Source organism: Piliocolobus tephrosceles, chromosome 19 (assembly GCF_002776525.5).
Source record: "Piliocolobus tephrosceles isolate RC106 chromosome 19, ASM277652v3, whole genome shotgun sequence".
Classification (NCBI taxonomy): Eukaryota; Metazoa; Chordata; class Mammalia; order Primates; family Cercopithecidae; genus Piliocolobus; species Piliocolobus tephrosceles.
The window spans coordinates 33,259,492-33,276,410 of NC_045452.1; the positions used below are offsets into that span (position 1 = coordinate 33,259,492).

The 16,919-nt window shown below is 49.0% G+C and overlaps 2 protein-coding genes across 5 annotated transcripts in view; both read left to right on the forward strand.

Annotated features, from left to right (window-relative positions):
* Positions 1-4,698, forward strand: part of MCM3AP (minichromosome maintenance complex component 3 associated protein) — a 59,761-nt gene extending 55,063 nt beyond the window's left edge. For 3 of the 4 annotated variants that reach the window (XM_026447457.2, XM_026447455.2, XM_026447456.2), the window contains exons 28-29: positions 2,219-2,369; positions 4,406-4,684. In XM_026447457.2, coding sequence (XP_026303242.1) covers positions 2,219-2,369; positions 4,406-4,564 — 310 coding nt within the window. In that variant the 3' untranslated portion in view covers positions 4,565-4,684. Of the gene's footprint in view, positions 1-2,218; positions 2,370-4,405 lie in introns of all 4 variants that reach the window. The other variant, XM_026447458.1, reaches the window with a different exon arrangement.
* Positions 4,699-10,853: 6,155 nt separating this feature from the next.
* The window catches only part of LSS (lanosterol synthase), a 36,206-nt gene continuing 30,140 nt past the window's right edge, over positions 10,854-16,919 (forward strand). The window contains exons 1-5 of the mRNA XM_023194527.2: positions 10,854-10,953; positions 11,079-11,244; positions 11,988-12,126; positions 14,915-15,023; positions 15,677-15,798. Of these exons, the coding sequence (XP_023050295.1) occupies positions 10,940-10,953; positions 11,079-11,244; positions 11,988-12,126; positions 14,915-15,023; positions 15,677-15,798 (550 nt within the window). The 5' untranslated portion in view covers positions 10,854-10,939. The remainder of the gene's footprint in view (positions 10,954-11,078; positions 11,245-11,987; positions 12,127-14,914; positions 15,024-15,676; positions 15,799-16,919) is intronic.

Below are 16,919 nucleotides of genomic sequence, written 5' to 3' on the forward strand. Positions count from 1 at the left end.
CAGGGGTGGCCAGGGCCCTGAGTGATTTGCCCCCATTTCCTCTGACCTCCGCTCCTTCCTTGAACATGGTAGGTGGCTCACAGTTGGGCCTCTGAGTTTGCTGTTCCTTTTGCCTAGGACTGTCCAGCCCCCTCCACTCTCCCCAGCATCCCCACGGCTGATCTCGTACTCACTTCACATCTCTGCTCAAATGTCTGCTTCTGTTAGGCCCTCCTTGCCCATCCCCGACCTTCTTGTTTCCATGGCTCTGCTTTGTCTTTCTCATCTTCAAACCGTTTCTCTTGTTATGTGTTCCTTGTCTGTCTCTCCTCACTAACGTATAAATTGCTTAGGGCAGGGCCTCTGTTTTGTTTCAGTGCAATATTCCTTGTACCTAAAATGATGCCTAGCATCTGGAGGAGGCTTGATGGATATGTGTTGGAAGGGTGAATGAATGTGTCTGATTTCTAAAATCAGTCTCTATAATTTAAGTGGTTTGGGATAAGATTTTTTTTTCCCCCTTTTTATTAGATAGAGTCTCACTCTGTTGCCGAGGCTAGAGTGCAGTGGCATGATCTTGGCTCACTGCAATCTCCACCTCCCAGGTTCAAGCAATTCTCCTGCCCCAGCCTCCCAAGTAGCTGGGACTACAGGCGCCTGCCAGCACGCCTGGCTAATTTTTGTATTTTTAGTAGAGATGTGGTTTCACCATGTTGGCCAGGCTGGTCTTGAACTCCTGACCTCAGGTGATCCACCTGCCTTGGCGTCCCAAAGTGCTGGGATTACAGGCATAAGCCACTGCACCTGGCCAAGATTGTTTTTCTTGAAAAGACTGGTGTACGGAAGTAGACAGCTGTGGAGTACGTTAGGTGGCAGTGGCACATTATTTTGAGTTAATTTTAAGCTATAAGCAGCAATCCACACATTTGGAAAACGTCAGAAGAATTAATTATAGATGCATAAAACCAAGGAAAATAACATAAGCCAAATAAGACAATTTACAAGTAATGTTAAGTAACACATAGAAGCAGTTGTTTTTGGATTAATGCCACCTTTTTCATTAAATATAAATTGAAATTGGATTTATAAATTAAAGGGAAGTGGTTTTTGTTGTTGTTGTTGTTTTTGAGATGGAGTTTTGCTCTCGTTGCCCTGGCTGGAGTGCGAGGGTGTGATCTCAGCTTACTGCAATCTCAGCCTCCCGGGTTCAAGCAGTTCTCCTGCCTCAGCCTCTCAAGTAGCTGGGATTACAGGCATGTGTCACCATGCCTGGCTAATTTTTTTATTTTTAGTAGAGATGGGGTTTCACCATGTTGGTTAGGCTGGTCTTGAACTCCTGACCTCAGGTGATCTGCCCGCCTCGGCCTCCCGAAGTGCTGGGATTACAGGCGTGAGCTACTGAGCCCAGCCTAGTTTTTTTTTTAATTAAGCTTTATTATAGGAAGTTATTAAATTTTTAATAAGTACATTTCTGCTTTTTAGTTGATGTAATAGTTATATTCTTAGTAAAAAGCAAAGGCTTAAGGCTGGGTGTGGTGATTCCTGCCTATAATCCCAGCACTTTGGGAGGCTGAGATGGGCAGATCACTTGAGTTCAGGAGTTTGTAGACTAGCCTGACAATACAGCAAAACCCCGTTTCTACAAAAAAACACAAAAATTAGCTGGGTGGCATGTGCCTGTAGTCCCAGCTACTTGGGAGGCTGAGGTGAGAGGATCATTTGAGCTTGGGAAGTCAAGGTTGCAGTGAGCCAAGATTGTAACACTGCACTCCAGCCTGGCCAACAGAACAAGACTTTGTCAAAAAAAAACGATTAAAAAATTGGCCAGGCACAGTGGCTCACTCCTGTAATTCCAGCACTTTGGGAGGCCGAGGCAGGTGGATCACCTGAGGTCAGGAATTCAAGACCAGCTTGGGCAATATGGTGAAACCCCATCTTTACTAAAAGTACAAAAAATTAGCTGGGCACGGTGGCACGTGCCTGTAATCCCAGCTACTCAGGAGGGTGAGGCGGGAGAATCACTTGAACCTGGGATGCAGAGTTTATGCTGACTTGAGATCACGTCACTGCACTCCAGCCTGGGCAACACAGTGAGACTCTATCTCAAAAAAAAAAAAATTAAATTAAATTTAAAAAAAGCAAAGGCTTAAAAAGTTTTTAAGTATATATAGAAGATTAATGAACAATAGTTAACTTCCTAATGCTCAAATATTTTTGAATTTATTATATATTGTTTCAGGTTTGAAGATCAGCTTCAGCAATGGTTGTCTGAAGACTCAGGAGCATTTACGGATTTAACTTCCCTTCCCCTCTATCTTCCTCAGACTCTAGTGTCTGTTTCTCACGCTGTTGAACCTGTGATGAAAACATCTGTAACTACTAGCCCACAGGTGAGAAGGATACATTTGGCATTTTACATAATAAAAGATTGAGAGAATGACTGGGAAAAAAGTAGTATCATGATTTATCCTATGATATTATGACCAATTAATTATTCGGTGACCTTCGAGCTCTACTTTTTTTTTGTTCTTTTGTTTTTGTTTTTTTTTTTTGAGATGGAGTCTTGCTCATCACCCAGGCTGGAGTGCAGTGGCGCGATCTTGGCTCACTGCAGGCTCCACCTCCCGGGTTCACGCCGTTCTCCTGTCTCAGCCTCCTGAGTAGCGGGGACTACAGGCGCCTGCCAACGCGCCCGGCTAATTTTTTGTATTTTTAGCAGAGACGGGGTTTCACCGTCTTAGCCAGGATGGTCTCGATCTCCTGACCTCGTGATCCACCCACCTCGGCCTCCCAAAGTGCTGGGATTACAGGTGTGAGCCACCGCGCCCGGCCTAGACCTTTTCTTTTTTTTTTTGAGATGGAGTCTCGCTCTGTCACCCAGGCTGGAGTGCAGTGGCCGGATCTCAGCTCACTGCAAGCTCCGTCTCCCGGGTTCCCGCCATTCTCCTGCCTCAGCCTCTGGAGTAGCTGGGACTACAGGCGCCTGCCATCTCGCCCGGCTAGTTTTTTTTTTTTGTATTTTAGTAGAGACGGGGTTTCACCGTGTTAACCAGGCTGGTCTCAAACTCCTGACCTCATGATCGCCCCCCTCGGCCTCCCAAAGTGCTGGGATTACAGGCTTGAGCCACCGCGCCCGGCCCCTAGACCTTTTCTTAAACTTTTATCCCTATCATTGTTATAGAGACCCAACTGATTTTGAGTTTCTGCCTGTGGAATAAATGAAGAATAGAAATGAAATATTCTTAAGAACTGAGTAAGACCTGTAACTGTGTGCTGACGTGTAGTTAAGGGCATTAGGGTGATGACAGCAGCTTCTCTTGGAGCACGTACTGTCTGAGCTTCAGCATCACCCAGACCTCCCTTCTGGGATTAATTTTTCCTGAGGAAAACTAATGAATGCAGAAGGTAAGCTCCCAAGTCAAGAGCCTCACCCAAGAGTGTTCAAGTAGTGAGTGGTCAGGGTTGCCTTTCAAAGCCAGATCCAACTGGCTCCAAAGCCTAAGGTCTTTTTACCTTACCATTCTTCCTTCAGTGGTTAAAGATGCAAAAACAGAGTTTCAGTCACAAATATGTGCCACTGAACAGGTAAAAAGTGGGCTCCTGGACTGGCTTTAGGAAGCCCTTCAATAGGGGAGAAAAGCAAATTAAAATAACTTGCTGTTTCCATTCATCAGTTGGGCAAATACTTTAAAAATGTTCATGCCCTTTGAATTATCAATTCTGACCTAAAGAATTCTGACCTACCAGATATTCCCTAAAAATTAATGTATAAAAATGTTTACTGTAGCATTAGTTATATTGTATAAAAGTAGAAGCAATAAATATTTGAAGATGGGAGTCTGATTAAACAATTATAATACATTCACATGATAGAATAGTTCACAGCCCTTGATGATGATATTTTCTAAAAATGACTGGCTGGGCACAGTGGCTCATGCCTGTAATCGCAGCACTTTGGGAGGCTGAGGAGGGAGGATCGCTTAAGCCCAGGAGTTTGAGTCCAGCCTGGGCAACATAAAGAGATCTCATCTCTACAGTACATAATTAGCCAGGCATGGTGCTACATGCCTGTTGTCCCAGCTACTCAGGAGGCTGGGCTGGGAGGATTACTCGAGCCCAGGAGTTTGAGGCTGCAGTAAGCTATGATCATGCCACCGTGTTCCAGCCTGGGTGAAAAATGACTGACACTGGAAATTGTTCATGATAGAATACAAAGGCAAACAGTCTGTATGCAGATACCAGCTGAATGTACGAGCTAAATGAGGCTGGAAGGATGTACAATGGATAATTTTTTTTTCCCCTGTGTAAAAATAAATGACTACTCAGATGAGGTTTCTAACATGATCTAGATCTAGTTCCTTCACAGAGAATAGGTCGTGGTTTATTGACATTCCAAAACTGTTTAGTTTCTTTTTTATTCAAATAGAGTGACATGACGAGGGAGCAGCTGCAGCTGTCAGAGGCAACAGGAACGTGTCTAACCGAACGGCTAAAGCACCTGGAAAGGCTGATCCGGAGTTCAAGGGAAGAGGAAGTTGCCTCTGAGCTCCATCTCTCTGCGCTGCTAGATATGGTGGACATTTGAGCAGCTGACCTGTGGGGAGGGGGTCTCTCCCAAAGAGTTTCTGTTTTTACTCAAAATAATGTTATTCTGAGATGCTTCATGCACTGTTGGAAATGTGATTATTAATCATGCAAATAAACCTTTTAAGTGTCAAAGTCTCCCAGTTTTTCATAATGAAAAGTTGTTGCCCCTGTGTGACCTCTTCAGTATTCTCCTATATTCATGACCACCTCAGATTGTCACCCACCAGCATATGCTCTGAGGCAGTTTGGAGCTTACATTTCCATGTGTAACAGGCGATTCATTCTCTCAGCAGTCCTTGATGTGCCAGACATCAGTGATGCAGAGATAAAGAAAAAGACACGGCCTTTGCCTGCTAAGCCTACCCAGCTTACGTCCAGGAGAGTCAGCAGGTATTTATGTACATAATTCTCAGAGAATGTGCATGAGGCGTGGGCCTGAATTGGTAGCAAGGAAGAAACAGAGGATGGAACAGGGTCTGGTTGGGTAGAGGAGAAAGAATTCCTGGAGAGGAGTGCAGGGGTGTAGCTGGGGACAGTGTACTTGAGAGGACATGATGAAAGCTTGAAGGTACCAGCTTGGTTGTGTGGCCAAGTGAGGGGAACAGGCCAGTAGGGTGAGGTCAGAGATTCTTGTCACCTTCTTCTGAGAGCTGTGAGAACCAGTTATTGAAGATTAGGCAGAGAAGTGATCTAGTCACATTTTCTTTTAAAAATGGCATGTGGGGCAGGAATCTTGCTACAGGCATTTGGGTGAAATTCAAAGGGAATAGGCCTAAGTTTGCGAGCAATTGGTGTGAAGAGGGGATACAATTTGAGCCATATACAGAAAGAGGTATTAATAGACCTGGTGACGTTGCATATGACCACCAATCTTAAACTGGCACTCAGCATCTCCTGACTTAATCCTACATCCTCAGACTCTTATTTCATGTCTTCTCATTCTCTTCAAACCTCTTAAATCATGTCCTTATTTCACTGAGAAAACAATAGCACTAAGAAGAGAACCTCCTCCTCTACCAAATCTACCATCCAATCCCTGCTTCTCCAAACACACACTACTCAACTCAGGGATCTTCAGTGATTAACTTCATGTAAAGACTTAATGCTATTTCTTAATCTTGACTTTAGACACTGTTGACTTCCTACAACGGGAGAGGAGTTAGCTTCTCTTATACTGTCTTTCCCACAACATACTATCACCCCCACCCTCGACACCCACATTTCCTCTCATATTAGTCTCCCTAAGCAATTTAATATTGGCTGAAACTTGCATTCACAGTTTAGTATAACTGTATGTTTACCATTTGCTGTTGAGCCCTTTATTGGTTTATGATTACATTTCCTTTAGGTACAACTTTTGATTTTTCCCGGAGTTAATAATTACATTGTTTTTCTCATTTGCTTGGTTTTCTATGCTCCTGTCACTACTTCATCCAAAAGTCACTGCCCTAAGTGTAAAGCTCTTCCCAACAAAGTCACGTGCATCAGGTAATATGCTCCACTTTCTCTTCACGATGTTCCTCTGGGAACCCCGTCTTCCTGCCATAACTTGAACATTTCCTGGATTCCGAATCGCATTTTCTTCTTCCTTGGTTTTCTCTTCTTGATGGAGCCTGTCCTTTAGTAGCCTTCTGAGCTTGAATATCTATAATGTCTTTATTTCTACTGTAATATTATCAAATATATATTTGGTCTTTGTCTCTGCCTTCTGGTATACAACGCCTAAAATCCCTGGAATCTCCAAAGTGATGTCTTTTTGTATGCTAGTAAGATGACTGATGGTGGACAGCTCCTCTGTAGCTTCAGGATAGGGACTGGTCATCTGAAAGACCAGGGCATGATCAGAGAGGTTGAAACTTTCAGCCCACCCCCCAAACTCCCAGAGGTTGGGGGAGAGGGACTGAAAGTGATGTTGATCACCAGTGGCCAATAATTTAATTAATCATGCCTATGTAATGAAGCCTCCTAAAGACCTAAAAGGACAGGGTTTAGAGAGCTTGTGGATAGCCAAATGTGTGAGGGCTTCCAGGAAGGTGGACAGGAACACATCCACATGCTGGGAGAATGGCACATCTCAACTCCTTGCAGACAGAAGTTCCTGCTCTTGGGACACTTTTAGGCCTTGCCCTGTATATCTTTTCCTCTGGCTGTTTATTTGTAGCCTTTAAAATAGCCTTATAATAAATACGTGTTTCCCTGAGTTCCGTGAACTGCTCTTGTAAATTAAAGCCAAGGAGGGGTCTTGGGAACCCAGAAGGACAGGTAAAACAACCTGGGGCTTGTGCTTGACACTGGACATGGGGCTCAGTCTTGTGGCACAGAGTCCTCAACTTGTGTGATCTGCTGCTATCTCCAGGTAGATGGTGCAGGATTGAAGCGGATACCCAGCTGGTGTCTGCTGCACAGCTGAATGCTTGCTTGCCAGTGGGGAGAAATCCTCTACATCTGGTGTCAAAAGGATGTTGTGAGAGTAAAGAAATGGTTTTTTTTTTGGACTTATCTATCCTTATGTTTGATTCATCATTTGAATGGGAACAGAATTTTAGATTGGAAAGAATTCCTTTGTGTTTTTGCTTTTTTTATTGCTGGAAATTTTTGAGATCTCCTCTATTCCTGGTGTTCTCAAATTTCTCAGCGACATTACTTCATATGTTGCCTCCCCATTCCCTCCCCAAGCCCTGCCCACTTTATTGTGCTGGGCACTTTGTAGTCCTTTTGTCTAGTTTTTTATTGCTGTTGAACAAATCACCCCAAATACAGTAGCTTAAATTTGAGGATTCAGCTGGGCAGCTTTCTGTTGGGATCTCTCACACAGCTGCAGTCAGGTATTGGCTGAGGTTATAGTCATCTGAAGGCTTGACTGGGTCAGCGGTCCAAGATGGATCACTTGCATGGCTGGAGGTAATGTCATACTGTTTTCCCCAAATGTCTGGCTCATGCTGATGATGGGGCTCTAAGGAGCTTGTTGAAAACTGTCAGTGGGTACAGTCTGCCAGCTAATAGGTTTCTGTTTTTCTACTGGGTTATAGTTGCTAGTGTTTGCAGGACTTTTCTTGTGAGCCAGCTGCTCCAGAGGAATCCTTCCACTCTTATCTCATGCTATCTGGCTGAGTGGGAGAAGTGAGCCTGGACCCACATGTGTAGACTTTCACTCAATCCATCTGCTTTCAGTGACCCACAGCTGTGCCTCATGCCTGAGATAACACCTACTCTTGATTCAACTACTGCAGACTTCCTCCACCCAAATAGGAGAGGGGACCTGTGGTCACACTGTTCCTCACAAAAATTTTCCATCAGTTATTCCAATTTCTGCACCTTCCTGGTATTTGCTGGCAGGAATGGTCTCTTGTTGGCTTCACCCACAAACGTAAGTCTCAACTCTCTCTGGCTAAGTCAGTTATCACTTCTCCATCCATTCCCAGTCTCTATAATTTTGTTGACTTCTCTTGCTTACTGGTGTCTCCTCTCCCTTTCTTTATGGGTTTTTTTGGTCTTTCATTACTTTATGTGAGTAGGGTTTGGGTAGGAAATGGAGGTTAATGTTTATGCTCAGTCTGCCATGTTTAACTGAAAATGTCTTTCAAAATTCTGCCATTAGGCTTTTCTCCCCATGTCTCCTGAGATAGCTCTTGTCAGTCACCAATACATTGTTTTGTTGCATCCAATAATAAATTCTCAGTCTTCATTTTGCAATCCCTTCATAAGCCTCAGCAAAGATCACCACGTCTTCACTTACATTATGACTTCATATTCTTCTGGTTTTCCTCCTCTCTCTGGCCATTCCTCTATACTGGAAAAGGTTGGTGCCCCAGGGCTCATCCTGGAACTTCTCTGTTTTATGTGCATTTCCTAATTCATCTTGTCCAATCTCATGATTTCAAACACTACCTGAAAGCAAATGACTCCCAAATTCCTATCTCTAGCATTATCTTCTCTCCTGAATGCTAGCCTACTCAATATTTCACTTGAATGTCTAATAAGCATCTCTAGTATAACTTGTCCCCACTTAAAGCTGAACTTCCCAATCAAACTTTCCCTATTTTAGGCCAGATGCAGTGGCTCATGCCTATAATCCCAACACTTTGGGAGGCTGAAGTGGGAGGATTCTTTGCGACCAGGAGTTTGAGACCATCCTGGGCAACATAGCAAGACCCCGTGTCTCTACCAAACTTAAAAAAAAATTAGCCAGGTGTGGTGGCACAGGCCTGTAGTCTCAGCTATTCAGGAGGCTGAGCCCGGAAGATCACTTAGCCCTGGAATTTGAGGCTGCAGTGAGCTAATGATTGTGCCACTGCATTCCCACCTGGGTGACAGACTGAGATCCTGTCACTAAATTAAGTAAAAGACACCTCTATTTTAGTAAATGACCACCACCATATACCCAGTTGTGCAGGCCAAAATCCTCAGAGCCTTCTGTATCTGGCTTAATGAACAAGCTGGTTGCAGTAGTATGCAAGCAGATCGGAACAGTGTTTTTTTCTCATGACTGCCCCTAGAAGCTTAACTGCATCAATTCCCAGACGTAGTTTACAGTTTTTGTTCTCTTTCAGACATTAAAAAGAGGTTATTTTACTCATAAAAAGTCCAGTCCATTAAAATATCAAAACTCAAACTCCTCTCCAATTGAAATCTCTTCCTTCACCTAGCTTTGCCAGGTTCAGTGTGAGATTCCATCCAGGCTGAAGCCCCTTATTCCTATTCTTCATGTTTCTACATGGAGGAACTTTATCTAGAGAAAAACTTCCAGCCTCTTTCTGCTTCCAGAGAAGTAGAGTGACTCATTTGGTTGAATTTCAGAGAACAGATAGGGTGGAGTGCTCAAGCTCCTCTGGGTACTCTTTCTGGGGTCTGTGGGTTGACTGGAGGGGTGTCTTCTGGTCGGCACTCAATTGCATAGTGCTCAGTGAGGCAGTTCCATAGCCCAGAGGCTGGGGGATATGTTTGTCTGACTTACGGGTGATTTAGTAGCTTGCCCTCTTGCAGATTTGAGCCTTGTCCTTCAAGCTAGCTTTTTAATTTGTGGCAAGGCTGATATGTTAATATCCACCCATCTTATTGCTGTGTCTTTTTCATTCGTTTCTGAACTGGGATAGGAAAAGGTGAGTATCCTTGATTGTCTAAAACCCTGCTGTTCCACTGGGGGGAAGATGCCTGTGGGTATTCTTTTGTCCACTCTCTCTTCCAACTTTCTTCTCTGGCTTGCTGTGGCTCACGCCGCCTTCGAAGTTAGGCTGGGGGCAGGAATTGAGGAGTGGGTGCAGAAACGCTCATTAGGCTGGGGCAGCTGTAATTAGATGTTAGGGCTTCTGTGGGCCAGATGAAGACATACTGGGTCCTTGACCTTAGGGACCAGGGGCTGCAGTCTCCAGACGTCAGCCATGTTTCCAACAGACGCCTCCTGCCCTGCTGCGCCCGGCTGTCCCTTCCAAGTTCGGTCACTCGCTCTGCCTCCATCTTCCTCTTCCCACTGCTGCTAAGGCTCTTCACCTTTAATTTCTCCTGAGGGCGCCCACCCCGAATTCCAGCGACCCCGTGAGCAGCTGAGGCTCTACCGCGCTCGGTCCTGGCCTGCAACGCAGCCCTTCCCTGCCCCGGGCTGCAGGGCTTCTGGCCCCTGTGGTCCGCCAGGGCTGGGGGCCTCGGCCTCACCGCGTCTACCCCATTCCCCCAGGCGAAGCCTACGTGGCGCTCAGCTTCCCAGGGACGCCCGGTGGCGCCCTCCCCCTGGTCTTCCACTGGCCCCGACCGCCCGCGCCCACCTCACCTTAGGGCGGCCTCCTGCCCCCACCCGCGGCCCCGGCGTCCGGGCAAATCCTGCCATGCGACAGCAATTCCCTGCCACCCAACCTTCGCACTCGCTGTCCCTCGCTCCAGCCTCGCTCCCCATGTCCTTCCTTCCGACCTGCAGCGGGACCCTCCTCACCCGCGACTCAGACACGCTCACTCGAGAGCGCTGCGCACGAGGCCAAGCTCCTGGGACGCAAGCCTCTAAAGGGCGTGCAAGAGGCCCCGCCCCCTCCCTCCGGCCCCACCCACCATCCCGCCCCCACCGACCCACCGACCAGCCCTGCCCCTCATGCCCCGCCCATAAGTCCCCACCCGCCTTCCCCGCCCCGTCGCAGCCCCGCCCCCTCGGGCCCCGCCCCACGCCGCGTGGTGCTCCTCGCGCTCCACCACTGTGGTCGCCTGACACACCCCAGGCTCACGCTCACGGCGCTCTGATTGGTTGCGTGGGCATCGTCCCACCTGGGCCTTCGCGTCGGCCGAGGCCCGCGCCTGCGTAGTGCGCGCGGGAGGGGCGGGGCTGGACGGCAAGTCCCGGGTGCCGGGAGCGGGCGGCTGGTAGCGGGCGGCGTAGAGCACTGCGGCTGCAATGACTGAGGGCACGTGAGTCCCCTCGCCCCGGGCTCCTGGCGAAGGCGGGGTGGTCTGGGTGCTGAGGAGAGCGCGACGCGGGCAGTGGGCCGGGGGTCGGGGCGAGGCCTGGGTCGCTGACGGTCGGTGGCCCTCAGGTGTCTGCGGCGCCGAGGGGGCCCCTACAAGACCGAGCCCGCCACCGACCTCGGCCGCTGGCGACTCAGCTGCGAGAGGGGCCGGCAGACGTGGGCCTACCTGCAGGACGAGCGCGCCGGCCGCGAGCAGACCGGTCTGGAAGCCCACGCCCTGGGGCTGGACACCGTAAGTGGCTTCCGCGGAGCGTCCGCGAGCGCGGGGACCCCGCGGGCCCTGAGGGGTGAGCCGTGAGGAGCACTTTTTCTCAGAAAGGCGGGTGGTAGGACCCGGCCAGCGACCCCCTTCCCCAAGGCGAGCGCCCACGGGAGCTGCGTTCGCGGGCCCCTGCGCTTCAGCCCCTTCATCTCTAAACCACGCATAGGACACTCCTAATGTTGTATTTTTTAGCACCTTATTTTGAGGTAATTTTTACCTTATAGAAGACTTGCAAAGATAGTTGTAACTTTGTTTTTATTTACAAAAAGTGTTTGGATCCAGTGTCTTCGTTGTGTGCATTGTAAGAGATGTTCCTCGTCAGAGTCTGCAGTGTAAACAGGGTCTCCTGCCACCGTGGGAAAGGCTGTGCCACCCCTTGGGCCCTTTCTGAGAGGCCCGAGTCCCAGGCCCAGGTGGGCACCCGTGCCCGCCCCACACTGTGGGTGCCTGGTTTATTCCAGACATCTTGGAGGAAGTTGAAGAATACATGACTGGAAAGTAAAGCAGTGAAAATGTGCAGCTGTTCTTTTGCTTTGCTGAGGTGTGATACTCTCATCGAAGAGTTTCAGACTTTTGATGGAAACAGCTGAAACTTTTAAAGTAATTTAGATTCGCTATTTTGACTTGGGCTGTATATGAAGAGGGCTCCTCTGGCCGGGCAACAGTCCCGTCAGGCCCCCCCACCCCCTTTTTTTTTTTCGGTCTCTTTGCAGAAGAATTACTTTAAGGACTTGCCCAAAGCCCACACCGCCTGTGAGGGGGCTCTGAACGGGATGACATTTTACGTGGGGCTGCAGGCTGAGGATGGGCACTGGACGGGTGACTACGGTGGCCCACTTTTCCTCCTGCCAGGTAGGAGTATGCTGCCCCAGCCTGAGGGTATGGCCACCCTGGATCACCCTTGGGATCCTGGCCCAGCCTGGTCTAGGGTTTTGATGAAGCAGGTGAAAATCCAGGGGCTCACATAGAAAAGGGCTGGCAAACTCTGTGTCAGAAGCATCCTGCTATTGGCCGAGGGGATCAGCTAGCCTTGCCAGTGTAGGGTGACAGGCTGTCTGATAAGAGAAGCAGGTGGTTCTCTAGGGGGTCTGTATTGCCTTGAGGGAGGAGGAAGATGGGCTTTGAAGTCTCAGTACAGAGTGGGATGAGCATTCCGGGTGGAATGCCCAGTGGGATGGGGCTGTAGGTGGGCAGAGTGGTGGGTGGGGAGCTGTTATCTGCTGTGAACTTACTCTGAGCTACTGCAGGGGAACTTCAGGTTCAGGCTGGTGAGTAGGAGGAGCATAGCAGTTGGACTGCCTGGGTATTGAATTGATTTGGCTACACAAGACTATTTTGCATACTGGGAGTGTTTCTCTACAGAAATCCTCAGCCTTGTAAAATGGGAAATTCCCTCCTATGAATTTATGCAGTAGGACTTTTTTCCCTATTGACTTGTGATCACAGTGTTTCAATGATGAGAATTCATACATAAATAGGTTTTGTTTCTGTAATGACTTACTGATACGTCATTTTCTTTTACTACGCTGACTTTGTAGTAGATAGAAAGTCCTTACATACTTTTGTTGCCTTTCTTTTTAAAACATCTCTTACCTGTGTCTATTCATTTACTCATCCAAATTGCCTTTATCTTGATTCTGTCCCAGAATAAAACCTGTTGGGACTTGAAATCAACTTGCATTAGGTTTATATGTTAGTTTGGGAAGAGTTGGCCTTTAATGTTACAAACAGTTCCATGGTGTTTACTGTAGGCCAAGCCCTGCTCAAGGCCTGTTCTTCTTTTAGTCCTTAGAATAAGCCTAATGAGATACATTAGGAAGCTGAGGCACATTTATTCCAGGTCACTAGACTAGCAGGAGGAGCACTGGGATCCCCATCTCTGCTTTGACTTCTAGCCCTGCTGCCACCTGGACTGTACAGCTTTGAGTTTTCCTGTCCTGGAATTTGAGGGCTTGTCCTTAGGGGAAGTCAAGGTGCGCTTTCTTCCCTTGGCCCCATCAGGGAATGTTCAGACTGTTCCCAGGGCTCATGGTAAGGCAATGACATAGAGTTGGTCAGGAGATGGGTCAGCCTCACTTTGCCTCTGTAGCCTCATCTATGACAGGATTGGAATCAGGTTTGCTTATGTGCACAGTGTCAGGCACGCGGTGGTGCTTGGTCAGTGGGGACTACTGTGTTGTTTGTTCTTGCTGCTTTGGCTCTGGGCTTAGCTTGCTGGGACCCTTCCTGTGGGCTGGCTGTGAGTTGGAGTGTTTTTGTTTTTTGTTTTTGAGACAGCGTTTTGCTCTTGTTCCCGAGGCTGGAGTGCAATGGCGTGATTTTGGCTTACTGTAGCCTCCGCCTCCTGGGTTCAAACGATTCTCTTGCCTCAGCCTTCCAAGTAGCTGGGATTACAGGCATGTGCCACTATTCCTGGCTAATTTTTGTATTTTCAGTAGAGACGGGGTTTCACCATGTTGGTCAGGCTGGTCTCAAACTCCTGACCTCATGATCGCCCCCCTCGGCCTCCCAAAGTGCTGGGATTACAGGTGTGAGCCACCGTGCCTGGCTGAGTTGGAGCTTTTCTTCCCTCTTTCTGGACTTTGGAAAATGCTCCTGGTCCATGATGCTGTGTAGACAACTCCCATCGAGTGTGGCCTGTGCAGCATGGGGCAGCACTGTGGTGAGCACTGAGTGGAGTCTGACCTAGCCCCACCATTTACTGGCTGTGCCTCAGTTTCCTTGCCTGTAAAATCAGGAAGATGCTGGTTCTGCTCCTGTCTGCACATTTCCCCGTCCTAACGGCATTATAACTGTTAGGAAAGAGATGGGCTTGTTTTGGGATGGCTCATTTTATGTGACCCTGTGCGCTGTCTCTGAGTCCATCTGCTCTTCTTCCAGGGCATGTCTGGATGGTTTGAACACTAGGGCTTCTGACACTCTAAGCCAGAGTCAGGTATTCATTCCATGGCACATGTGGCTGGGGTCTGCCCTGAGACCTGTCCCGTGCCAGGCTCTGGGGGCACATGGCTGATGGAACCAAGCATGGGGGGTAGAGGGTGGCCTGTGAGCACCATGCCTGAGAGGACCAGGCTGGGGACGGAAGGTTCTTAGTGGGTAGTATTTATTGTTGTCTCTCCCTCCCCCCCAACATTTGCAAAGCGGCATATGCTTGTAAAAAATTTATGAAACAGAAAAATATAAATAAGCAAATAGGTATTACCACATGCAAGGGTGACCAATTTTGTATTTTTCTTCCTAGCAGATGTTAAAGCAAGACCAACAGCCTCCCCTCATGGAAGGCCCACTGATCTAAAATGTTGGTTCCTTTTGGACCTTCAGGGCACTTGGGGGAGGCCTTCTTGAGGTGCTGTGCAGGGTCTGGTGTTTCTCTGACCGAGATGGTCATGGGAGCCAGGCATGGCTGAGTGGACTCTGCAGGCCCTAGGCAGGGAGCATCGCCTGTGCTGTGGCTGACGTTCCCTCTGGCCCTGTTCCCAAAGTCCCCCATGGGGGCCTGGGAGGAATGGCCTTTCCAGGGGGTGTTTTTATGAGAAGGAGGTAGCTCCCTGTTGGGGTGAGGTGCTCAGGAGGAAAAGGGCCTGGTCTTAGCAGTGATGACCACCTGTCCCCAGCGAGGAACATCTCTCCTGCCACACAGGCCTCCTGATCACTTGCCACGTGGCACGCATCCCTCTGCCAGCCGGATACAGAGAAGAGATTGTGCGGTACCTGCGGTCAGTGCAGCTGCCCGACGGTGGATGGGGCCTGTGAGTGTGCCTCCCCTGTGTCACTGCACATGTGCATGTGTGTGTTCTCATGATGTAGGAGATGCTTGGGTTTCCAGGCAGCTGCCAAGGATTAGGAATGATTGCAGCTGTGGGCCCGGGGTGGGTTGGGGAGAGACTAGCAGGAGGGCAGTGGGCTAGAGGCTGTGCAGGTGGGGCCTCGGCTTCACATCTTTTGTTAAATGGGTTTTGTGATTGTCAGGACACTCTTGAGACCCACATGTGAAAACTGTCAGTCTGTTATCACTTAAAGCAGAAGAAAATTGCCTTTGACTCTGGGCTGACAGCAGGTGGAGGCAGGGCCTGACAGCTTTCTTGCCGTGTGGCACATGCTTTGGGAGCAGAGCTGTAGCCCAAAGTGAACCGCCCTTGGGCTAGAAGTGTTGACTCAGGTGTGGGAAGGTGTAGAGCAGGCGGGTCAGGGTGAGGAAGGTGCGGGGGGCTCAGTTGTCATGGGAGGTGCGTGAATCTCTACCGCAGAGTGGCTGCTCGGGGGTCTCCTGTGTTGGCATGTTATGTCACGGTAAGGTATTTTAGCATTCTTAGTTTTCTGAGGAAACTCCACAGAAAGTTTTACTTTATTTCTTAAAAGTAAGGACAGATACCAGTTTCTCACCTGTCCTCTGCCCCTCTAGGCACATTGAGGATAAGTGCACCGTGTTTGGAACTGCGCTCAACTATGTGTCTCTCAGAATTCTGGGTGTTGGGCCTGACGATCCTGACCTGGTACGAGCCCGTAACATTCTTCACAAGAAAGGTACGCTCCGTGCAGCATGTCTTGGGCCAGGGGTTCGTGTCATCTCGATAATGAGCTCTCGCATACGAGATACAGAAAGATGCACTTCCAGCTGAAACAATGGGCAAAGCACATGAGCAGGGAATTTGTCAAAACAGAAGTAGGCAGAAACTGTTTAACCTAGGCATCGTTTTTTTAAAAAAGCAAATTAAGAACCAGGCACAGTGGCTCACGCCTGCAGTTCCAGCACTTTGGGAGACAGGTGGAAGGACCACTTGAACCTAGGAGTTTGAGGCCAGCCTGGGCAACGTGGTGAGACCTGGTCTCTACAAAAACAATAAAATATTAGCCAGGTGTGATGATATGCACCTGTAGTCCTAGCTGCTTGGAGGCTAGTAAGGCAGGAGGATCACTTGAGCCCAGGAGTTCTGGGTTGCAGTGAGCTGATTGTACCACTGCACTCCAGCCTGGGTGACAGAGTGAGACCCTGTCTCTGAAAAAATAAAAAAGCAAAGCAAATTAAGACAACTAGGTAATTCTGTTTGTTTCCTGAACTGGCAAAGACTTAAATGAAGCATGTTAATATGTCCACCTTCTGGGGGCAGCCTGACTGCAGGCGAGAGCAGGCCTGGAGCTTGCACCTTCCAAGCTGGCTGTCTACCTCTCCCAGCCCTGAGTTGTCCACCTCTCCAAGCCCCGGCCTGGCTACCTCTCCAAGCCCTGGCTGTCCACCTCTCCAAGCCCCAGCCAACTACCTCTCCAAGCCCTTGCTGTCCACTTCTCCAAGCCCCGGGCTATCCGCCTCTCCAAGCCCTGACTGTCCACCTCTCCAAGCCCCAACTGTCTACCTCTTCAAGCCCTGGCTGTCCACCTCTCCAAGCTCCGGCCTAGCTACCTCTCCAAGCCCTTGCTGTCCACCTTCCAACCTGCGGCCTGACTCCCTCTCCAAGCCCTGGCTGTCCACCTCTCCAAGCCCTGGCCTGGCTACTTTTCCAAGCCCTGGGCTGTCCACCTCTCCAAGCCCCGGCCTGGCTATCTCTCCAAGCCCTGGCTGTCCACCTCTCCAACCCGCGGCCTGGCTATCTCTCCAAGCCATGGCTGTCCACCTCTCCAAGCCCTGGCCTGGCTACTTTTCCAAGCCC